The 21762-nt window shown below is 50.0% G+C and overlaps 10 protein-coding genes across 10 annotated transcripts; 4 read left to right on the top strand and 6 right to left on the bottom strand.

Annotated features, from left to right (window-relative positions):
- Positions 1 to 33: 33 nt before the first annotated feature.
- On the bottom strand, positions 34 to 3562 carry CDV56_107108 (MET18/MMS19 family protein; the record flags this gene model as incomplete). The annotated part of the gene is made up of 6 exons (XM_026760727.1): positions 34 to 2442; positions 2504 to 2692; positions 2743 to 2882; positions 2938 to 3035; positions 3150 to 3423; positions 3481 to 3562. 6 exons carry the CDS (start codon positions 3560 to 3562, stop codon positions 34 to 36), a joined length of 3192 nt encoding a protein of 1063 aa, XP_026615186.1.
- A 266-nt stretch (positions 3563 to 3828) lies between these two features.
- CDV56_107061 (uncharacterized protein) lies at positions 3829 to 4586 on the top strand (the record flags this gene model as incomplete). Its single annotated transcript, XM_026760680.1, has 2 exons — positions 3829 to 4440; positions 4494 to 4586. 2 exons carry the CDS (start codon positions 3829 to 3831, stop codon positions 4584 to 4586), a joined length of 705 nt encoding a protein of 234 aa, XP_026615185.1.
- A 334-nt stretch (positions 4587 to 4920) lies between these two features.
- CDV56_106995 (ER membrane complex subunit EMC3) lies at positions 4921 to 6006 on the bottom strand (the record flags this gene model as incomplete). The annotated part of the gene is made up of 5 exons (XM_026760614.1): positions 4921 to 5114; positions 5220 to 5381; positions 5440 to 5806; positions 5866 to 5899; positions 5957 to 6006. The coding sequence occupies 5 exons, from the start codon at positions 6004 to 6006 to the stop codon at positions 4921 to 4923; spliced, it is 807 nt and encodes a 268-aa protein (XP_026615184.1).
- Positions 6007 to 6321: 315 nt separating this feature from the next.
- CDV56_106934 (signal peptidase complex subunit 2) lies at positions 6322 to 7104 on the top strand (the record flags this gene model as incomplete). Its single annotated transcript, XM_026760553.1, has 3 exons — positions 6322 to 6364; positions 6472 to 6770; positions 6832 to 7104. 3 exons carry the CDS (start codon positions 6322 to 6324, stop codon positions 7102 to 7104), a joined length of 615 nt encoding a protein of 204 aa, XP_026615183.1.
- A 439-nt stretch (positions 7105 to 7543) lies between these two features.
- CDV56_106840 (methylenetetrahydrofolate dehydrogenase (NAD(+))) lies at positions 7544 to 8816 on the bottom strand (the record flags this gene model as incomplete). Its single annotated transcript, XM_026760459.1, has 4 exons — positions 7544 to 7627; positions 7685 to 7774; positions 7837 to 8467; positions 8656 to 8816. 4 exons carry the CDS (start codon positions 8814 to 8816, stop codon positions 7544 to 7546), a joined length of 966 nt encoding a protein of 321 aa, XP_026615182.1.
- A 946-nt stretch (positions 8817 to 9762) lies between these two features.
- On the bottom strand, positions 9763 to 11856 carry ATP1 (F1F0 ATP synthase subunit alpha; the record flags this gene model as incomplete). The annotated part of the gene is made up of 5 exons (XM_026760299.1): positions 9763 to 11013; positions 11076 to 11196; positions 11254 to 11310; positions 11439 to 11608; positions 11785 to 11856. The coding sequence occupies 5 exons, from the start codon at positions 11854 to 11856 to the stop codon at positions 9763 to 9765; spliced, it is 1671 nt and encodes a 556-aa protein (XP_026615181.1).
- A 799-nt stretch (positions 11857 to 12655) lies between these two features.
- Positions 12656 to 13388, bottom strand: CDV56_106582 (2-hydroxy-palmitic acid dioxygenase MPO1; the record flags this gene model as incomplete). Its single annotated transcript, XM_026760201.1, has 4 exons — positions 12656 to 13108; positions 13165 to 13224; positions 13282 to 13305; positions 13356 to 13388. The coding sequence occupies 4 exons, from the start codon at positions 13386 to 13388 to the stop codon at positions 12656 to 12658; spliced, it is 570 nt and encodes a 189-aa protein (XP_026615180.1).
- Positions 13389 to 14244: 856 nt separating this feature from the next.
- Positions 14245 to 14862, top strand: CDV56_106497 (DNA-directed RNA polymerase II subunit RPB7; the record flags this gene model as incomplete). The annotated part of the gene is made up of 3 exons (XM_026760116.1): positions 14245 to 14493; positions 14552 to 14632; positions 14689 to 14862. The coding sequence occupies 3 exons, from the start codon at positions 14245 to 14247 to the stop codon at positions 14860 to 14862; spliced, it is 504 nt and encodes a 167-aa protein (XP_026615179.1).
- Positions 14863 to 16335: 1473 nt separating this feature from the next.
- CDV56_106301 (uncharacterized protein) lies at positions 16336 to 17927 on the top strand (the record flags this gene model as incomplete). Its single annotated transcript, XM_026759920.1, has 2 exons — positions 16336 to 16644; positions 16713 to 17927. 2 exons carry the CDS (start codon positions 16336 to 16338, stop codon positions 17925 to 17927), a joined length of 1524 nt encoding a protein of 507 aa, XP_026615178.1.
- A 551-nt stretch (positions 17928 to 18478) lies between these two features.
- CDV56_106053 (putative RNA interference and gene silencing protein (Qde2)) lies at positions 18479 to 21762 on the bottom strand (the record flags this gene model as incomplete). Its single annotated transcript, XM_026759672.1, has 4 exons — positions 18479 to 19960; positions 20018 to 20262; positions 20324 to 21446; positions 21622 to 21762. The coding sequence occupies 4 exons, from the start codon at positions 21760 to 21762 to the stop codon at positions 18479 to 18481; spliced, it is 2991 nt and encodes a 996-aa protein (XP_026615177.1).

Genomic DNA, 21762 nt, shown 5'->3' with positions numbered 1-21762 from the left:
TCGTGCTGACAACGGGCATCAGAACACAATCTCTCAGTCCTCCTCATCAGGAGCATCATCAACGTTCCGAAGCCACGCCCCCCGAGCGTCAACTGCAGCTTTCCGCACATCCCGTTTTGGATCGTCTAAAATCATACGCAGAGAACGCACTACTTGATTCTTCACTGGTAGAAGCGGGGAGAGTTTACCGGCTTTCGCAACAGCTGGGGCGTCTGTCTTCGGTGTCTGAGCCAACAAGTTCAGACATCTAAGTGCTTCGACACGCAGTCTCGGCCCGTTCACAGCGCCGGCAACGGCAGCCTGCTGGTCCAACCCAGTAGGTGTGGGCTTGTATGCGGCTGTCTTCAGAAGCCGGGTGACCAAGCTTTGGACATGGCCGCATTCCTCAATAACGCTGACGCCATTTTCACGGATGATTACGGCGAGTGTCTCGAGTGTTGCGGCTCGGACGGCCTGTGAGTCTGCGGTTTGCAGGTCCAAGCTCTGCAGGAGAAGAGGAAGCAGCGTCGGGAGCTCCGGCATTACCAATGAAGGCGAAATGGTGGAGAGTATTCCTGATAAGGCGGTGAGATGTGCTGGCTTTATATGTGCGGGCGTGGACGAGTCATCGCCTGCGACGTTGACCTCGCGGATGCGGTTTGAGATGAGGGGGGTCAATGTCGTGAAGACACGCTGTTTTGCTAGGAGTCTGATGTTTGCACCATTGTCGGCTGAAAGGACGTCATCGTCCTTGAGGAGGATGGCGAAGCCGCGAGCAGCAGTGGTACTTGTCATCTCATCCGGTGACGAAAGTACTGACAAAAGAGAGGTCAGTATTTGGGTGGTCGTTGGCGCAAGGCGTAGGATGAGAGCCTTCGAGAGCCAAAATATTGTCTTGATCGTTCCCGGGCTCAACTTTTTCTCCTTGGCAGCAGCAGAGAACAGGTTGCTCAATATTCCCGTAGCGATGTTAAGTCCGGATTTTGGAAGGAATTTATTGACAAGCAAGGCAGAATGACGAAGAAAAGCGAGATGGGTTGGTGGCTCGCTCTCTGTCAAGGATCGATCCACAAGGTCCGAAAGAAGAGATGACAAGTCGGGGCTGGTATACGGGAGGTGTGCACAGTCTGCTGAGAGCCCTGCAAGGAGATATGTTGAGACAATCATCGTACGCTGTTGATCTTCGCTTGCTGCTTGCGAAAATGGTACCGGTGTAAAGTCGCTCGAGCTGGCAAACAGAGTGTAAATGTTCTGCGCAACCTCATCTTGTTTTTGCTTCGATAGACACCTGACAATGAGATTGCAAAGCCTTCCAAGAATATCAATGACAACTGCGTCATTCAAGATTCGGTTCTTAGATCTTCCTGTGGCCGAGTCTGCAACGCCACGGCAGAGTCCTATTACGATCTTGTCATAGTAGAGTTCCAGGTTTGGGTCTTTATCCAAATGTCTCTGTTTCATCACATAGAGAATGGTCATGAGAATTGCGCGGGGATATGCTATGGACCCAGCGAGTTCCTTTTGAAGCAATACGGTCAGTTTGCTGAGTAGACGTCGCACTAATGTCTCGAAAATATCCTTTTCGACACTGATCTGCGCGAGGTTCTCAAGCGTCGTTATATAGTCGGCGTTTGACCCTTCGTCAGTGTCGGGCAGAGTTGCCACGAAAGCAGGGAATGTGATATCCATGATCAATCGTGGCTTGTGCTTTGATATTTCAGCCAAAGCTGCGATTGCTTTTTTCTTCAAGTCACCCCGGCCCACAGATTCCTCTTTTAACAGAATTTCATCCAAGTATTGCACAAACAAGCCGATCTCGTTGTCTTGGAAGTAATTTCTCAGGATGGACAGACGCAGGAACCCTTCAAGAGCGGTTACTCGGAAGGAAACTTCTTCCTTCGCTGCTCCCATCAGTGCTTGACCAAAGACATCCAAGAACTGATCTTTGAATTCGACCAGAGCGTTTTCGGTCGCGGGTTCAGGCTCATGAGAGTTCCATTCCCCAAAAACTTTGATGGCTGAATCGAAAAGAACCCCAAGGGTTTCCAGTAGCGCTCTCTGTTTGGCAATCCCATCGGCCTCCTGATAAACCGTCAACAGGGGCGCGACAACAGTCTGCACAATCATTGTGAACGAGGCTATAGAAGCAGATGATGTTGAATTCAGGATCTGTTGCGCAGGCTTCGCCTGCTTTTGCTGGGGTTCTCGCAGTTGCTCATTACATTCTTTCGTGATTGGCCGCAAGAACTGTGCAAGCGGTAACTGTTCGGATATTGCTGCAATACCCTCGGATAACCGTTTAGCAACGCTGTTCAGAGCCCGAAGTGAAAGTTCCGAGAGGAATTCCTCTTGTGCATTAAGAATCTCGAACTTCAATACGTCCCATATTTGAATGGAATATTTGGACACAGTATCCGGGTCGTACGATCTAATGCACGCAATTAATGCGTTAAGAGCATCTTTCTAGGGGCTTGTTAGTCTCATTCTAGATAGAGAGGGCTTATAAAGTTGTGGAAAATTTTACCTTGACGTTTGGTGAAGTGGAATCCAATTTATCAAGAAGGGCGGGAATAGCATAGGGAGCGAAAAGACTAGTTGAGGAAATGCAGTCCTGTAGGCGATCCTTCAGGTCTTGAGCGGTGATCCCGTATGGATCGTTTGGAGGAGGTCTGAAGGTAATCGGGAAGTAATTATAAACGGATTCAAAAAGAGTCTTCGGACGTTAGCTGTTGAACTGGGAATTGGCAGAGACGAATAGTGTACCTCCGCGTGGTTTGAGATATCCCATTCGATCATGACCACTTTCAGGATGGAGAAGACAAGCATGAGATTCCGGGGATCTTTCTCTCCCGTCATGAGATCAACGATTCCGACGAGAGATGTATCCCCCATCTTGTGAAGAGCTAGTATAACTCAGTATGGGCAATATCACTGAAGTTCAAGTGCTGTAGTGCGTACCGGTCCGATGATTCGACATCAATTCATTCAATAGTTGATATACCTGAAACCTTTGCGATTGTGACCGAGACTGTAAGTCCTGTAGGCGCTCGAAGATACTAAATAATAGTCAGTTAATTCCGAGTCTGCGACTGTTCGAAACATTGCATTGAGAAGAACTAAAAGCCCGGTCGACGTATGGTCTATAGGTCAAGGCTCCGTGAAGCACTTACGCCTGTGCTACTTCCTCGGCTAATGCATGGTTGAAGCGATCCAATTTTTGTAGTGTATCCAGTCCAGCGACAGCCCCTCCATCTTCAATGCGGTCACAGAAGAATGTTGTGAGTACCTGGATCTGTTGTCTTGATAGATACTTCGGAGGAAGTGCTCTGATCACGGCGGTGAGGTAGGAGACAGCTTTGCCGCGCAAAATAGGATCTTCATCGTTGATATATTCACCGAGTGACTGTACAACTTCAATGAGTGTTGTGCTTTTGTTCTCCACATCTAAGAGCATCAATTAGTATCCAAGTATCTTGATCTCAGGCCGCGGGAAAACAGCACCTTGAGCAACCCGCTCAGCAATTTGCTTAGCCTCCACTTTATCGTGGTCGACGACCAACATGAATGTCTGCAGAGCCGACATTGTGTCAATCAATTGGCATCCGAAACCAAAATGAGGGGCAGACAAGGTCCCCTCCTCCGCAATCGGGACATGACGCTTTTTGTGGTTGACACCAACTGACTGCCCTTATCGATAGAATCACGTGCATTGAGCTCCACATCACGTGTGCATTGAAGGAACCTAAGGTGTCGCCATGTTGCGTCATGGGCCACTGACTTTGTGCTCGCTGGCATGCTATGTCCAATCCCTCGTGCTACGTCTAAGCCGAGACACCATTTCTCGTCAAGATGCGGCGCACACTCTTAGTGTTATCTGTCATTGTATTTTGCTTCATTGGCTCTGTAATTGCAAATCTGAGTCTTCCTCTGAGGTTCAGTCTGCGCAAACGTCTCCCACGTTCACTTGTTGATGTTCCTCACTTACGACACGAACAACGCCTGCAGGACAATACTGAACTAAGAAAGTGGCTTTCCAGCCAACAGCCGATAATGGATAAGATATCTTCTTCCCCTTCGCGAGGGGACGACAGTGAGAAGCCTGTTGTTTCTGATGTTCTTCCCAAGAACCGTGCCATAAATATATTTGCTTCTCTCACCCGGCAGTTTGAGCCTATTGAATCGCGCCTTAACGATTCATCCAAAAATATTACTGTCCTAGCTCCTCGCAATAGTGCTATCCAGGACTTGCCACGCAAGCCCTGGGAGAATCCGGAGGACTACGAGAAGTTTGGTGGGGTGAGCGCATATGAAGGACAGGAAGGGGAGGATAGAGCGAAGCGGAATCTACAACGTTTCGTGGAGGCTCATATCATTCCAACAAGTCCATGGAGGGAAGGTGAAGAGGCGGAGACACTTGGAGGGGAAAAACTGAAGTGGATCAAAAATGGTGATAAGATATATGTGTGTATTTCTTCACCCATGAGCTATCCTGCATGTCTTCTGACGCTGCTTAGATTCAACCGGGTAATGTTGAGGTTGACAATATCGCCGAAAAAGTAACAAACGGTGAGCTTTGGATTTTAAACGGGGTCATCAACTACCGTTGAAATCCTCTCTTTGCGAAGTAATGCACCCTTCGAGCATCTACCACGCGAAACCCTCGATGTATAGCTGGAGGGATGGATGAATTATGCATTGAACGACTCTTTATATACCATAATCTACGTTCACATCTTTCTGCGCAAAAGGCTTGTCATGTCCAACAGCTCCCTGAAGTACTATTTTTTTCATTGTCTGTTATGAATGATTGCCAGGAAATGAGATAGTCAACACAACGACAGTTTATTATTTGAACAAGTTAAAGACACTTTCTGTTTGACTTTCCTCTATATGAATATAAAACAGTATAAGGGATAATTGTCTCCGCGCACCCAACACCAATCAGCGAATTTCCTTTGAAGCATAGTTATGTAGAACTCTCTCCTCGATACCGTCCAGAATGCTAAAGAACTCGGTGACTTCCAAGTTCTCTGCTTCACTCTGGTACAATTTGTCTGGATCCTGGCCAGGTTGGAACGGATTGACTGCTGCGCCAGGGTTCACAGTTGCCATTTGTTGAGCCATGTGGTTGGCAGCTGCACCATCAAGAGAGTCAGTATATGTTTATTTGAGGGAAAGTAACAGGAAGTATGGTAATGTCATAAAGGCAAGATAAAGCAGGCCCAAAGGACGTCACTCACCGTTATCGCTGCCGAGGATGAAGCCAAAGACTGACTGAAGGCCAAACAGATTCAAAAAGTACCACGAAAGACTAGACACCCATCTGACATCCAGGTCACGGGTCATGACACCAGATTGGAGCATTGATTTGAATCGGATCGTGAGGGGGAAGGGCAGTTTCACTGTGCCGACTCTGTTAGCGCACAGGCGAGCTCAACTCTGTTGTAGAAGGCAACATACGAATAACAAAACCGGAAAAGAACGCATTGATCCAGCTCATGATCAAGGTCTGTGGGATCATCATCATCATATTTCCTTTCATCATCCCCATCATGGCCTCCATGCCCGCAGGATCAGTCATCGGATTCGCAGGTGGCTGACCGCGGCTGGAAGGGTCTTTAAGGAAGGCACCGCTTTTGTATGCAGAGATCAAATAGTTCTTTCGCATCTCGAATCCTTCCCGCGATAGCACTGCGGGAGCATTGTTACGCAGGTTGACTCCTCGCAGAAGTGAAAGGCGCTCTTTAGATTCGGCAAGTGTCGCCGGAGGTTTCGGGGGGCTGTTCATCAGAACTGTCGCATAATGGCGAAGAATACCTGTCAATATCTTCGCAAAGCATCAGTATTAACCAGTGTGACAAGAACTATGTAGTCGACGAGACTTACCATGACGATGGTGATGGGGAACAGGATCCAATAGCTTTGACAATGTACGTCAGTCCTTCGTCCACGACATATCAACCGGGATAACACTCACAACAGAGCCGGATCCCGTAGGATGGTCTGCTCAACCCCTTGTAAAGCCATTGTGCACCAGAGACGCTGTCAAGCAGACGTTTGGCCACTGAGTTCAGAGTGAATGGAGGATGTTGAGAAAGTCGCCTGTGATGATGCGGCAGTCCCCGCGAGGTCAGACAAAGCGGGTTTACTAGCGCTGGCCAGCATGCCGCTTTAGCTCAGCTCTCCGTGGAAGGGCCAGCTCGCCGTAACTCCTCACTGCCAAATAAACATCACTGCTTGACTTCTCACGCCTGAAAATATAAACCATCTGAACTGCCCTGTGGCTTCTAGCAGTGCTCCTTCATATTCCAAATAGATTTCCATCGAAATCTATAGCTCACAATGGCAACCTCGGCACCGAAGGTGCCTGTTTACTCTGTTAATGGTTAGTCCTGTATACTCCAAAACAGCTCCACCGAGCTTTATTTTGGTTCTTCATACAGGAAATGTTATGCGAAACTGTCGGTATCTGTCACTGACGACCACATTTAGATCTGAAATCTACCACAGATGATGCTCTTGTCCCGTACTTGTGTACCCTTCCTCAACCGTATACCTTCAGTCAAGACCACTCGAAATCCAATGTCCGATTCCTCCTTGGCTACAGCGCAGTCGCCATCGCTGCGTTCACTTTCTACGCTGATCGCAAACTTGGATGGGAAGCAACTACCTCCCCGTGGGTGATAGCAGCAGTGTCTTCATACTTTATCCTGAACACCGTCCTCACATACTGGATATGGGCTGTGGAAGCCGGCGAGGTTTTTCGAGGCAAGCGAAAGTCGGGTGAAACGGTATAGTCTACTGCGCCTTTTTTCTGCGATCACAAATCAAGCTCACTGTTTCTCTAACTAGATCTCGATTCGGTCTTCTGTGAAGAAACACGCCCCTCTTTACAAGCTCCGTGTCCAGTACACATCGCCCTCCAACAAGATTCTCCAAGAAAAGGAGATCGAAGCACCATTTATGAATTGGTTTACCGCGGACGGGACTTTCCACCCTGAACTCCTGCGACGCTGGCTTGCTACCGAGATTGAGGTGCTACGACTTGCGGCTAAAGAAACAGAGAGGAAAACCGGCGGGCTTGGAAGTGTTGTAGGAGTGCAGGATACTAATAACAAGAAGTAAATGACAAGGCTTTCTATCTTTTGAGAATGTGACTCGGACTCGAAAAGTTTGGACTGTTTCTAGCTGAGATTTTTGAAATGGCAAATGCCCTCCAGCTCGCATTGAATAATTGCCTTCCGCGCAAAAGATTTTATGACATGCATTTGGACACTGTTCCACATCATACTCTTGGGAACTTTTTATGGTCTGCAGCAAATTCCTGGGACTAGGGACTACTGTGTGAGAGCAAGTCATTTCAATATGATTTACTGGCCTGATGAAAAGACCTTTTCATGGCAGAGGCTCATATCATATATCATATACACGAGAAAACAACCATTGTTGAGTCTCATTGAGGAACAGAATTGGAACAGAACACAAGAAAGGAAATCTATGATTGTCATATATGGCTTTTGCTAATTGTCGTCTCCCGTTGCATGTCGCATTTTGTTGAATATAGTTACGAAGCGGCCTCCAGAGTTCCAGGACGCTCGGTGGCTTCAGCAGGTTTCACATCATCCAATCTCTGGTTCTGAATCAATCTCTGTAACGCATGGTCAATCTGATTATCCATCAATGCGCTTGGCCGGATGTCACTCACCAAGAGGTTCCGGAGCAGAACCACGATAGTCACCTTGCCGATCGAGGGAACGAAGATGGATGCCTTCTCTTTTACTTCTGGGCCGAAGTTCTGTGCGGGACATTAACTTCCCTGAATCCCAGTGGGCAATTAGACAAATATCGAAAGCTTACCTTCTCACTAGAAAAGTTGACACAGACGGCACCTTCTCTGAGGAGGCTTGTGTCGAACTTGTACGAATCGCTGGGAACACCTGTGATGACAACATCGCACAGAGGGGCTACATCCTTGATTGTCTTTCCTTCCAAGTCCACGACTTCGTGCCTACACTTTTTTAGACCCTCACGAGTGAACTTCTGGACACCGGTGACATCCACGCTGTAGACACAAGCTCCGTCATTCGCCAACAGAGCTGCAAGTGGCCGGCCAACAACCTCTGAGCGATTCACCACGCAGATAGTGTGTCCAAATAGCCGGTTTCCGTACGGTAGGATCGTGTTGTAAATGTTGAGGTACTCGAGGATCTTGATGATGGCCAAGGGGGTGCAAGGAAGGATGCACTTCTGCCGCTTGGTTTCAGGGTCAAGGAAACGGATGTTCTGGTACATGTTGAAGATGTAGCGATGGCTAAGACCTTCTACATCTTTGGATACGTCGACGATCTGCTGCAGATACTGGTCTTGGCGATTGTTGAAGATCGGGTAGTATACGATGATACCGTCAACGTCTGAGTCGGTATTGGCAGCCAGAATAGCCTCTTCGATATCGTCGCGAGACACTTGGCGCAAAGAGTAACGGAATCCACTGTATGAAGGGAATGTCTACGTTAGCTACGATAAGGTGACTCAGAACGATGCTTATGCCATGCTCCGAGATCGCAATTGATGGCGTAGGAAAGAAAAGAGACGAAACGGCGCGATTGGCACATATAAGTGCAGAAATGGGTAAATGCTCACTTTTCTTGACATGTCTTCTCAGTCCACTGAGCATACATCAAGGCCGCAGGGTCATCGTTGGCCAGGAATCCGACAAGGTGAGGCGGCTTCTCCAAGGTCTTGACACCTTCCTGGACCTCCGCAACGAGGCCATTTGCAACGTTCTTAGAGAGCACAACCTTGCAAGCGGCTGGCATTGAGTCTGTCGAAGTGGCCATTCTGCGCGATTACAGTGGTATGATCTGGAAATAGGCGAAAACTAGTCCCTCTTCTGCGGAGATCGAACTACGGAGGAGGGGCATGGTCAAAATTTTGGGACGGAAAAGATTGCTCGCTTATCGATAAAACAGACGCCGCATTCGGCCCACTGCAAGAGGGCGCAGGAGACCAGCCCGAACTGAAGGACATATTGGTGGGCCAAAAGAAAAGAATTTATTTTTGTATCACTGTTGAGTCCTGAGGATCAATGTAAGATACAGCTATCATTATCATTCATCTAAGTGGCCTACCTTGCCTTTGTGGGTGAGCAACATCATAGTCCTAGTACTCCGCAAATCCATACATAGAGTTCCCGTCCAGTTAGCATGGGGTATAGTTTGACAATGGTAAGCAGCCCGAGACCCTGATAAACCCATTATCGTCATACCTATGGTCGGTATGTGCTCTTACGGCGTCTTGAAATTGGCCGATCTGGAAGTCGATTACATGCGAAAAGCTTAAAGAGAGCTTGCCTGATTTGCTCCGATACGACGTGTAGTGAAACAAAGGAAATCATAATCTGGCTGCGTACATGGTAACGAAGAAGCTGCGCTATGAAAGATTAATTGGACGGCACCTTCTTTTTCGAACGATAGGCTGACAATCCAATCATCCCCTCATGTCTGACTCCCTTGTTGCCCAAAAAGATCTAAACGTACAGGATATTAATCGTATCTTTTGATTTTTGTCTCCGCACCATTCATCCTGGATTTTCGTCACTACAGAAAGGCGAGAGTGCAATAACCGACGTAAGGTTACACTTGCTCAAGGACGAACCCGTTTCGGAAGCTTTGAAAACAGGAGGAAAACAGTGGAATCAAATTGTACAAGCTATCTTGTCTATACACATAGCGTCAGGAAAAAACAGTACACGGTGGATCAATCACCCAATTGCCTTTTGCTCACCTATGCGTTGAAAGACTTGTTGAAGTTCTCAATGGTTTCACGGAGCTGAGCCTCGAGGTCCTTGCTGACCTGGCCCTCCTTGTCAATGGTCTCAAGGAGCTCGGGCTGGTTGCTCTTGACGCTGGCAAGGAAGTCAGACTCCCACTGGAGAATCTTGCCGACGGGGATACCGTCGAGGTAACCGTTGACACCGGCGAAGATGAGAGGAACCATGTCAGAGACAGCCATGGGAGAGTACTGCTTCTGCTTGAGGAGCTCGGTCAGACGCTCACCACGAGCGAGGGTCTGCTTGGTGGAGGCATCAAGGTCGGAACCGAACTGAGCGAAAGCAGCAACTTCACGGTACTGAGCCAAGAACAGCTTCAGGGAACCAGCGACCTGCTTCATGGCCTTGACCTGGGCGGCGGAACCGACACGAGACACGGAAAGACCGACGTTAATGGCGGGACGGATACCCTTGTAGAAGAGTTCGGCCTCCAGGAAAATCTGGCCGTCGGTGATGGAAATGACGTTGGTGGGAATGTAGGCGGACACATCACCACCCTGGGTCTCAATGACGGGCAGAGCAGTAAGAGAACCACCACCGTGCTTCTCGTTCATCTTGGCGGCACGCTCGAGCAGACGGGAGTGAAGGTAGAAAACGTCACCGGGGTAGGCCTCACGACCAGGGGGACGACGGAGCAACAGAGACATCTGACGGTAAGCGACGGCCTGCTTGGAAAGATCGTCGTAGACGATGACAGCGTGGCGGCCGTTGTCACGGAACCACTCACCCATGGCACAGCCAGTGAAGGGAGCGAGGTACTGCAGAGGAGCGGCCTCGGAAGCAGTAGCAGCAACGACAATGGAGTACTTCATAGCGTCGTTCTCCTCAAGGGTCTTGACGAGCTGAGCGACAGTGGAACGCTTCTGACCGACGGCAACGTAGATACAGTACAGCTTCTTGCTCTCGTCGGAAGAGTTGTTCCATCTCTTCTGGTTCAGCATGGCATCGAGAGCGACAGCGGTCTTACCAGTCTGACGGTCACCAATGATCAACTCACGCTGACCACGGCCGATGGGGACCATGGAGTCGACACACTTCAGACCAGTCTGGACGGGCTGGTTGACGGAGCGACGGGGAAGGATACCAGGGGCCTTGAGCTGAGCACGGCTCTTGGCCTTGGTGTTAATGGGACCCTTGCCATCAATGGGGTTACCAAGGGCATCAACGACACGGCCGAGAAGTTCGGGACCGACAGGGACGTCGACCTGCGGGCGTTGTAAGTATATCTTAAGAGTAAAATGCCTCGATATCAGGAAGCATAACATACAATCTCTCCAGTACGCTTGACGGTCTCACCCTCCTTGACGAGACGATCGGAACCGAAAAGCACAACACCGACCTGGCCGGCTTCCAGGTTCATGCACATACCCTTGACACCAGAGGCGAACCTGGGCATCTGTCAGTCATCTGAAATACACAACCCTCCATCAAAAGTTGATACATACTCGACCAGCTCCTCAGCCTGGACATTGGTCATACCATGGACACGAGCGATACCGTCACTGTCAGGCAAAAGCAGATTAGTCAATTGTCTTACTGAAAATACACCGGAATATCCGCTGTATTCGATAATTTGGATGAAAATGCGGTGGAGTGCGAATTTTTCAACCAGCATTAATCTACCACATACCCGACGGAAAGGACACGTCCAGTCTCAGCAAGGCCAGCCTCTTCCTGAACGCCACGGATTCTCTGCTCAAGGATGGAGGAAACCTCTGTGGGCGAAGCCTTGGCCTCAGCAGCGTAGGAACGGACCTGCTTGGAGGCACCGGCGAGGGGGCCGGGAACAGCCGCGCGAACCTGTCGAGACGCAAAATTTGTCAACGCCAGCACAATCCAACCACAACGCGTGAAACCAATTCAAAAAGTATGCCGAGGAATGGTGAGGCGATTCGAGCACCGATTGAGATATTTTCTCGAGATGGAAACGACCATATTGATGCGATGAGGTCGACCTGAGTAGGGATGAGACTCACCGAGGCGATTCTGCCAGTGGCAGTGGCAGCCGCAACGGTGCGGCTAGACTGCCGCAAAGCGTTTCTGAACATTGTGATGGGGGTTCAGAGGTGTGGGAGAGTGGTTTCTCTAAGGAGAGATGTAATTGGGGAGGAGGTGGCAGAGGAGAAAGGATTGTGGATGGATAGAAGGAGAGCTTTGTCGTCCGGGTTGGGAGGATTCTCAGGACTGCCACTAAGCCTAGTTTGCCGAGCCTCACCAACGGGCTCCGAAGCCGCCCTAGTGCGTTCACGGGTCACCAACCCCCCCCCAGAGAAATACACAATGTTGATGGTTTCCCACAGCACTCTCGCTCCATAAATTATTCTACACTCGAGTCTTGCTGCTTCTTATGTCTCTATATTGTACTTTAAAAAAAAGCATATCTTATAAAGCTCTGTATTGTCGATGATATTGGCATTCCCTCTGGCTTGGCCATCGGGGACAGCTGGCAATTCCATTTTTCGTTTTCTCGGATCTGCGGATATTAGTGGCTTAGTCATACGTATTTTCGTCACAGCAACCATATAGGACGCTGCCAGCGGAACATCTATCTACACCAAAACTTATTGTGCTTCACAAGAGAATACTCTGTAGCATACTCTCCATACCGCCCATGCGAAAGGTTATATCGCTCATCGGGTAAACAAATGTATCATCCGCTATCATAACGGAGACATCATGAGCTGTACAAAGAGTCGGGGGTTGAGTCTTGACATACCAGCGCAAGAGCTCTGATACAAAGAAGGATAAGGCAACCACAGCTACAGCCGTAAGCCACTTACCATGTCCACACTACTACAGTCCAGCCATGCAAACTAGTTCAGGTCAAAAGGAAGCTATACCAGCAAACTATTTCGCGGCGCCACCCTTCTTGTTCCTGAAAGCAGCAATTTCCTTCTTCACGCTCTCCTCATATCTGGCTCGCAGCTCAGGGCGATATCCGAGGTAGAACAGAATCTCCAACCAGACGAAGAGAGGAGCAAGAAGCAAGGCTTGGACGAGATTGTCCAGCAACGCTGGAGCTCTTCCCTCAAAGATGCCATGGCCGACGAACTGCAGCAACCACGAAACAACGTGGACTCCACCGGCCCAGTAATTGACAGTCGTGCCGCAGGTGCTCAGCAGATAGTTGGCGTAAGCTGCGCCAGCGATCAGGAGCGGGGCGATCAGTCCCCCGGCCACGGGCTCTAGGAGTATATAAAAAGTGGCATATATAAAGGCTCCGATCGTGCCGAGGTTGGCTGGAAGGTATTCAAAGCTAAGAGCCTCAGGAAGGTTGAACAAGGCCGGCGAATTCGAAGCCTGAGGTTCCGCATGTCAGTGCTATCGAGGTCAGCATTTGGGACTGGTGAACGTACCAAAGCTATACCTGTGAACAAGAGTATCGGTACACAGGTGATGTGAATAGCCACATTCACCTAAGAAAAAATAAGCTTAAATGTCGATTGGGGGAATATAGAGTGTTGCAAACCTACCGGGTTATTGTGATAGGCACCATACTGTAGATATAAGCACTAGTTCATCAATCACAAAAGCTGAGGAGACTCACAAAAAGGAGTTGCTTCTCAAGGTTCAACGCCATTTCACTTTGGGTTGTGTACTTCTCTGAGCCTGATTCGACGAATCTATTGAGTCAAACGGATAGCATGGAGAGATTTGTCTGCCAGCTTCAAAGCGACGGGGGATGCTACGATCAGGCCAGCTACGTGGTGGAGAATTAAGACATTTTAAGTAATGTCCTAAGTATGGCGTCTTGGGCAGCTTATGCTGGGACGTCATGTGTGACAAGGGGAGCATGCCGAGGATGCGCTCCAATTAGGTTGTATCCGATCTGTTTGATTACACCTGGTTATGGGAGTAACTTGGTAAAATAGGTGTACTGTACTGTAATGTGAGATTCATCTTGCTATCTTAGGTATTGTACAAATTATCCAGGTCAGGTGACTCCATCCAGCTCTTCATGTTGATCAGGCAGTTACTTGAAACGATTGTCTGACTGAGGTATCTTCATAACCCAGAGCTTCTGTGTCTGGCGTTCGCATCAGAAAATTGACAATACTCCATACCAGTCTGTTCTTGATGTCTCGTTTTTATACCCTCTATTAGCGTGTTTTTGGGGCCTCCTCCTGCCAAAGCAATTTGCATGTCGCTGCCTCCGACCATGAGCGACTGATCTCACTATCGTTAACTTCCGCTTCCCAAGACATTTTACGCCTCTCACTCTTGACCAACCGCAGTCGCTACGATACTTTGAAATCTGCGCCTGATCATACCGCTGCCTACTCAACATCGCCAGTAACGAGCCTTGGGACCCTTCGAAGCGCGGACGTGCATACAACTACATAAACGCTCAATCGGAGACTTGCATCGTTAAAGCTGAGAAAAGGGTGTTGACGTGGGAATATTTACCTTGTGCGACTTGAAAAGAGACTTGTGCCATGTTTTTCTTGAAAGAAGAGACCAAGGTGATATCGCTGCACCCGTCGTACTTTGGGCCCAATGTCCGAGAGTATTTGATCAATAGGCTTAACGAGGAAGAGGAGGGCCGGTGTACTGGTGATCATTTTGTCATTTGCGTCATGGACATGGTAGATATTGGAGAAGGTCGGGTCCTTCCAGGAAGCGGGCAAGCCGAATACACAATCAAATACCGTGCGATCATTTGGAAGCCGTTTAGAGGGGAGACGGTATGCTTGCAAGATTACAAATGCAATTGTCCTCTTCATCCTGACTCTGATTTTTCAGGTCGATGCAATCGTTACCTCCGTCAAGCCTACCGGTATATTCACCTTGGCCGGTCCGCTATCTGTTTTCATTGCGCGAAAAGTATGTCGCCTATACTCGATTTTCGGATGAAATGTCGATGCTAATCAGTTGACAAGAACATTCCTTCGGATATCAAGTGGGAGCCAAATACAGTACCTCCTCAGTACACGGATCATGCCGATCAGGTCATCGAGAAGGGAACCAGCTTACGGCTCAAAATCCTCGGTGTCAAGCCTGACGTAGCTGCTATCAATGCCATTGGAACCATCAAAGAAGATTATCTTGGGTGAGTGCATTATCTGTGTGTCCTAATCATAGGAGCATCGTCACTGATCATTGTTTGACTTGCTTTAGACCATTATAATGAAACCTCGCCGAGCCAAAAAATCCCTCTTCCTCACTTGATAGACACTTGCCACAATATCAGCACCACATCACATATCCCCTTGAGGCATACTATGATTTTGAGTACATGGACGATTGGATTCAAGGGACCAATCATCTCAGGAGACATGCTCGCGAAGTGGACAATGAGATGCCTCAAACATTCCCACAGCCTGAGTACTCTTCTCCATTGAGAAAGCGGCTGTGTTCAGCTTATGTTGTTGAAGAAAGGATCCGAGAAAGCATCCGCGTGGTCTTCGTTTTGAGGGCTGCACGATAGTGTACGACGAGAAAATCGGAATCTTTTTGCTATTTGAGTACACATTAGGAGATCTGCTTCCGAAATGAGAGCTTCGAAAGTACATCTCAAGACATGGCCCCAGTTGGGGTAGTCACCGTCCGGTGATTCGAACATCGTCGTTCCCGTCGATCATGGTAAATACTCCTTGGCAATTAAAGTACGAGCTTTAGAGCCAAATATAACCAGTTGAGTCGCAATTTTATCCAGATTTATGTGCAGAGCTTCCAATGCTCTCCATAGCTCCGAGCATAGCTGAGTACTAAGCCATAATCACTAAACAGCAGAGACTAAAGCCCCCGTAGTTGCCCGAGAGATTATGCTTCTGGAGTGTGGCTCTGCAGCCGAAGTGGTGAAACACTGGTGTGGTCCTTCTTGGGAAATGGAGCCGTGCGCGAGACTTTCCATCCTTCTGCTTGGCCCGGCAAACAGAGCGTTTGATTATCCAGATGCTGATGGAACCCTGGTCTCGTCAGATTCATCGTTCCAGACTCCAAAGTCCAGCGTACCTAGGCTACTCCATAATACTAATGGAACACTGGAGAGTATGAACCATCCCGTGAATATTATTGTGATTGTCCTGTAAAAGAGGCCTCTCAGGCCAGTAGCTAATAATAAAGCGGCTTCCTACGGACGCGTTGCATTTCCAGTTAATCAAATACTACTTGACTGCCATTGTTGTTTTTGTTTTTATTGTAATTGTTGTCCTTTCACCGACTACATACTTTTAAGAGACACGGTTTCCTTGTTCATTAGTGTTTGATCTGACATATTCTGTGGGAGGTTCTCTGCCACATTCCTCAAATACCAGAGTTCATTCCCTTCTACATAACTCCAAGGTAGGTGACTTCGTCTCCCAGGTTTCTATCATTGTTGAATGTGCAAGTGAACCATTGATTGACATACTCTGGAAAGGCTCCAGCAAAACTGTGGTTCGTGTCCGTCCCATCCAACTCCTCCATAAACAGTTCCGCGCCTGCCCTCTGTTGCGAACGACTGCGATCCAATCATCTCTACTTTTATTCATCACTCTGGTTTTGATCCTCCACGCTCGTTTAAATTCTGAATCTTATCTGGAATCATGTCTCTCAAGGACGTGTACCAGAGGTTCCTTGCGAATCCAAAGTCTGTTCCCTTGGCCACCAATGCCTCTTTGATCTATATCACCACAGCTACCCAGTTCGACGGTGCCGATGCGATCGTTAGCCATCTGACCAAGCAAGAGACCGCCGTGAAGAAGAAAGCCGCAGATATCATCGGCGCAATCGAAGGTTCCGATTCTCTATGCTTGGATGTCGAGGTTACGCTGGAGTTTGTGTCTGGAGGCGGGGCCTATCTCCCCTCTCTTGACGATAATTTCCTGGCCGACCGAGTCGCAGCTTTCCCCACGGTATGTCCTCAATTCCCGACGCTCCTTGAATTGTCCACTCAGCTAAACTTACTGATGTGCTTCGATAGGTCCACATCGTGCGCTTCGATTCCGAGAAGCAAATTCAGAATGTTAGAATCTACTGGGACCAAGCTTCACTACTGAAACAGGTCGACGTGATCGGCGCTCGCGCGCGCGGTTGGCCCATTCGTGACGCAAAGGACCAGACACGCCTGATCAAAGCTGCCGTCGCTTCTGCCCCTGCGAGTAACGGCCCTGCGTCCTCTCTACCCTCCAGAGAGGAAAGTGGCGAAGAATCCCGCTTGAAGTCCGCCTCTCCTTCGAAGAGACATATCAAGGATCCATACGCGGCAGAGTCTCTGGAAGAACTCTTGTCCCCTGGGAAGGATCGGGCTCAGCCAGTGCGTGCTCCTCGTGCTCCCGCATCAGCACAGCCCCCACCGCGCGATTACAGCGAACTCTTTGTCGGCGAAGACGAAAACGATGCGCCGGAGGCTACGCCTTCTAAATCCCGGGCCATTGCTCCCAAAGCGGGCGCAGGCAAGAACTATCGCGCTTCCCGTATTTTCGAGGATGATGAATCTGCAGCCGCAGAGGCAAAGCAGCAAATCGCCTACAAGACCAACCCGAAACGGTTTGATCATTTTCAACTCGGCGCCGATAACAGCGAACGCGAAGTGAAGTCGAAACCCGGTCGCTCCATGTCGCGCCATGTCCCTCACTGGAATTTCGAGGATTTTGAAACACCGGAGAAGCCTAAACGTCAGCCCCGTCCTCAGGAGGCACGTCACTTTGGATGGAGCGATGACGAGGTTCTGCCAACTCCTCCTGTGAAGCCTTTTGTAGTGCAGCCCAGACGCGATGCGGAAACGCATTTCAACTTCGCGAATAATGGCGACGACGAGAACAAGTCTCGCATCATCAGCTCTTTCCAGAACAAGGGTCTTAATCTCTACAAAAACCACTTGTACAATGAAGAAGACTCTCCTGTAAAGAATGCCGCGGAGAAAAATCCACTTTCTGTCGTCCCAAACGGCGGCAATCGCAAGAAGGACTTTGAGACTCACTGGAGCATGACGGGGTCCTCTCCCGCTGATGGCAAGGTCAGTCACGAGAATCAGAAGCCAATGGGGACAGATCGCTTGAAGGCCGTCAAGATGATGGAGTCTTCCTGGGAAACATACGATGAGTCTCCGCAGCCCAGTAAAACTGCACCTCCGCCTCACCGTCAGGCGCTGCGCCACGTCAATGAAAAGCACTGGGGCTTCAGCGATGAGGAATAAACCACTCATCTGATTTGAAAAGCCGGGTTTCTCAGCGTGGTTTGTTCTACCGGCTCGAACTCAAGCCCGCGTGACAATTGTCGAAGTCCAATAACAGAAGTGATACCATATCTCGATGAATGAGCAATATGAGTCCGAAACATCGATTAACGGCCTATGCCTGCACGGATCCATGACATTATTTCAATTCTGAAGCTGTTCGTTCCGTTTCTCCCTCTGTGTATTCTGCTTGCATTCTTCTCGTGCATCTTCTATTGCCGATTTACCCTTTTTCCCTCTATTTTTTCGACGGATCCTTCAATGTATTAAGCCAGTGCAGGTACTAGGATTGTGTATGATTTGCTTCCCTGAATATAGAATAGTATTAAATTGTGAAACAGACCCGACGTTTTGAACTAGCAGGTAAAATAAGACTCGCAATCTGACTCGCTTCGAAATAACTAACGGGAAGACAATTTGGCGCGCAACAGACAACACTACGGACCTGGAAAGGCCCATTTGCTCCCACGGAACTGACAATGGATCAGGCCACAGATAAACACCTCAATGCATCAGATGTAGAACATGGTGTCACGCACGTTCGCATGGATCTGAACATCGCTACTATCCGCACGCCCACCTCGTCCGCTCCCCGCAATCTCACTCGCAGCTGGGGTAGCCGTCGGACTCGGATCAAAGACACTGCTCAGGTAGCAGCGGGCTCGAGTGCAGACGAGGTCCGCGTAGTAGGCAGGCGGACAGATACTCACAGCCTTTGTGGCACGCCCGAACAGGTAGCAAAGTCTATGGGTGAGATCCTCGAGGATATCCGCTGCGTTCTGGAAGGGGGCGGCGGGTTTCTGGCGGGCGAAGATCTCGTCCCAGACGGTGAAGTAGTGGGCCGGGCGGGCGGTTCCCTTGATGGCGGTGTGGGCCTGGAGGTAGAAGTCCCAGTTGCGGGCCTCTGTGACGCCGCAGTCGACGACGGTGCCGTTTTTGGGGTTGGCGGAGCGGTCGGCGTCCTCGTCGCGGGTTGGGTAGAAACGGGTGTGGTGGCGTTTGCCGACGATGACGATGGAGATGCGCGGGAGGCTCTTCTTTGTGTCTGCGGCTGGGTAGGTCTCTGCGCAGGCCTTCTTCAGCAGGGGCAGTTCCTGCTCGATGACGACGTCGTATTGGCCTTCCGAGACGCCGTCGCGGTAGACGATGATGTTCTCTGGGAGCGCGTTCTTGTTGGCGCGGGCCCAGCGCTGCAGCCGGGCCTTGAGCATCTGGTCGAGGTCGGAGACCATTTCCTGGCGGGAGGTTTGGATGCGGATGTCGGCGGGCCATTGGCTCAGGGATGCATCGACGGAGGCGACCATGCCGGCGACGCTGGGGGCTTCGGCGGAGGAGCCGGGGGACGGGTGGGTGACGTCGATGCCGACGAGCATGGTTTTGCCTGCAGCGACAATACCCAGTTCGCTCGCTTTAAGGGACTGATTGGCTCCGCCTAGCTTCAGGTTGAACTTGAGGCCGACGTTTGCGTAGTACTGGTCGTTGGCTCCTCTCAGTTTCTCGGCGAGGACGTTGATGTTGCGCACGCCCCGGCGAACGTCGCAGATCTGCTTAATGCAGTTGTAGGCCTCTGTGTCACTGCTGTAGAGGATGGTGAGGATGAGAGTGGGGTTGTGGCGCCCCATTAGCTCGCCCACTGCTCTGTCAATCTCGCCCTCGTGGTTATTTCCAGTCAACCTCATCATCATTCCGGGCTTGGGAGCGGCTGCAGCAACACCGATCTCGTTCAGCTTGGCCGTGAAGGCCTGAAGGGAAGCATTCAGTTGACTCGGGTTCTCAAAGTGCGGTCTGCTCCCTTCACTGTCGATATAGAGCCAAGTCCAAGAAGGCAGCTTTGTAGGTGTGGAGAACTTGATCGCCTTCATGTTCCAGCTGCCACCCATGGTATCGATGTGTCTCTGGTTCGACTTGGCGTCTCTGTAGTATACCCGCGGCGCAGAGAGAACGCGACCAGCAACAGTGACGAGTTGAAGATCTGGTTGCATGCCAAAATTTGCCTATTGAGAACAACCGGTCAACAAGACGTAAACTGACACTGATTAGAGAACACTTACAAGGGTGGGATTGAGGGGATCCTTGAGGCCGAGGACAGCAGTTCCCTTGGAGACAATCGAATTTGCGTTTAAAGAAGGACTTCGGACGGCGAAGCTCAGCATATTGCGCGTTTGCATTGGGGTAAGCTTGGATTTTGCGAACTGTCCGGGTTCGACCAGACAGACTTCAACAGGCAAGTAGGACGGGTTCTCCCTGGTGCCAACGTTGACCACAGGCATGTTGGGATCCAAGGTCTTGTTGTACTCTGCCAGTCTCATCAGTCCTGTTCTTCTTTAATATCTGTCCTTCAGTCTAGGTGAATTTACCTTGCAAGAAGAAATCCGAGACGGTGATATACCGACCCACTGGCGCTGGGCCAGCTTTCGCAGGTTTCTTGCCTTTCTTGCCCTTGGAGTCTCCAGGCTCGCTCTTCTGTCCAGGCGCCTCGAGGAAGAACTGAACATCTTTGGGGCCAGCCCCATGTCTTGCGACCTTCGGGGGATGAGGAAGCGACGCGCCATCAGCCCGAGTCGCGAGTCCGGCGATGGTCTTGATTCTTGGTACGACTTGTCCCTTTTTATTCTTCCTGGTGATATGGGTTGCCTGAACACGCAGCTTCTTCAGGAAAGCCTCCAGTTTGTAGATATTCCGATTGTTACCACGTTGGTACTCGTTGATCACATTTCCCAATGGCCCTTCCTGGTAACAGGCGGCATATTTGACCTGGACATTGACCAAGATACGAGCGGTTGCAGCCCGAACGCTCACGAAAAAGCCTCGCAAGACTTCAAGTCCCGCGCCAAGGTCGTATCTCTCCGCGACGTCTGGATGCCTTGCAAAGTGTTTATTTGCACCAACCGATGCAATGGCCCTGTCCGTCTTCGGATGATGGCCCATGACGATGTTCATCGCCTGGAGGACCTCCGCTTTGGACTCGAACATGGCGGAGGCATTCGCCGACGTCAAGTAGTCAAGGAGGTCGCCGGGGCTCAGTTTGCCAGTGAACTGGCAGTTAACACGGTAAACCCTAGGCTGCTCCGGGTAGTCGTCTTCGTGCTCGTCACGGTAACGGACGTCGTACTGCCCTTGACTGGGAAGCTCAACCTTTGAGATAAGGGTCGACTTGTAATCTGTGGCAATACTGTTCTGGTATTGCAAGAAGTGCTCGTCCAGTAAGAGCCGGATGATTTGTCGGGCTTTCTTTCCAGTAGGCTTGTTCCTCGCTGAATCGGCGACGATATCGACATTGTAGCGGAATAGTTCCTTTCCCACGGACTTCAACTCGAAGTAATTGGCGTAGAGCGTCACTGGATAGCCCTGAGTTCCATAACCTGGACGCTCTGGGTAACGAGCCTGACCGAGAGTTTTCTGATGCTTTACTACCAGAGCCTTGGCTATGGCGGCCTCAGTCTGCTCGACTTTTGTGCTAGGAGCAACAACCCGGTCACCCTGACTAAATCAAGGAAAAACAATCAACCAATGCGCTGTTAGGACATAAAAAGGAAGAATTGATAGCCAACATACGAGAATATCCTGGGCCCTTGGTCGCCGCGGCCACCTCTGAAGCCCCTGCCTCTACCCCCTCTACCTCCAAAGTCCCCTCTGCCGCTGCCTCTGAATTCACCTCTTCCGCGACCTCTGGGTGCATCTCCACGACCCCTCGAGTCTCCTCGAAAAGAACCGCCTCTTGACTCGCTTGGGCGGAATGGAAGCTCCATGGTTCCGCGACCACTGGCGCCGCGGTCTCCTCCGCGTCCCCGTCCAT

The sequence above is a fragment of the Aspergillus thermomutatus genome, assembly GCF_002237265.1.
Source record: "Aspergillus thermomutatus strain HMR AF 39 chromosome Unknown NODE_73, whole genome shotgun sequence".
Taxonomy (NCBI): Eukaryota; Fungi; Ascomycota; class Eurotiomycetes; order Eurotiales; family Aspergillaceae; genus Aspergillus; species Aspergillus thermomutatus.
This window is presented reverse-complemented; position numbering and strand designations above follow the sequence as displayed.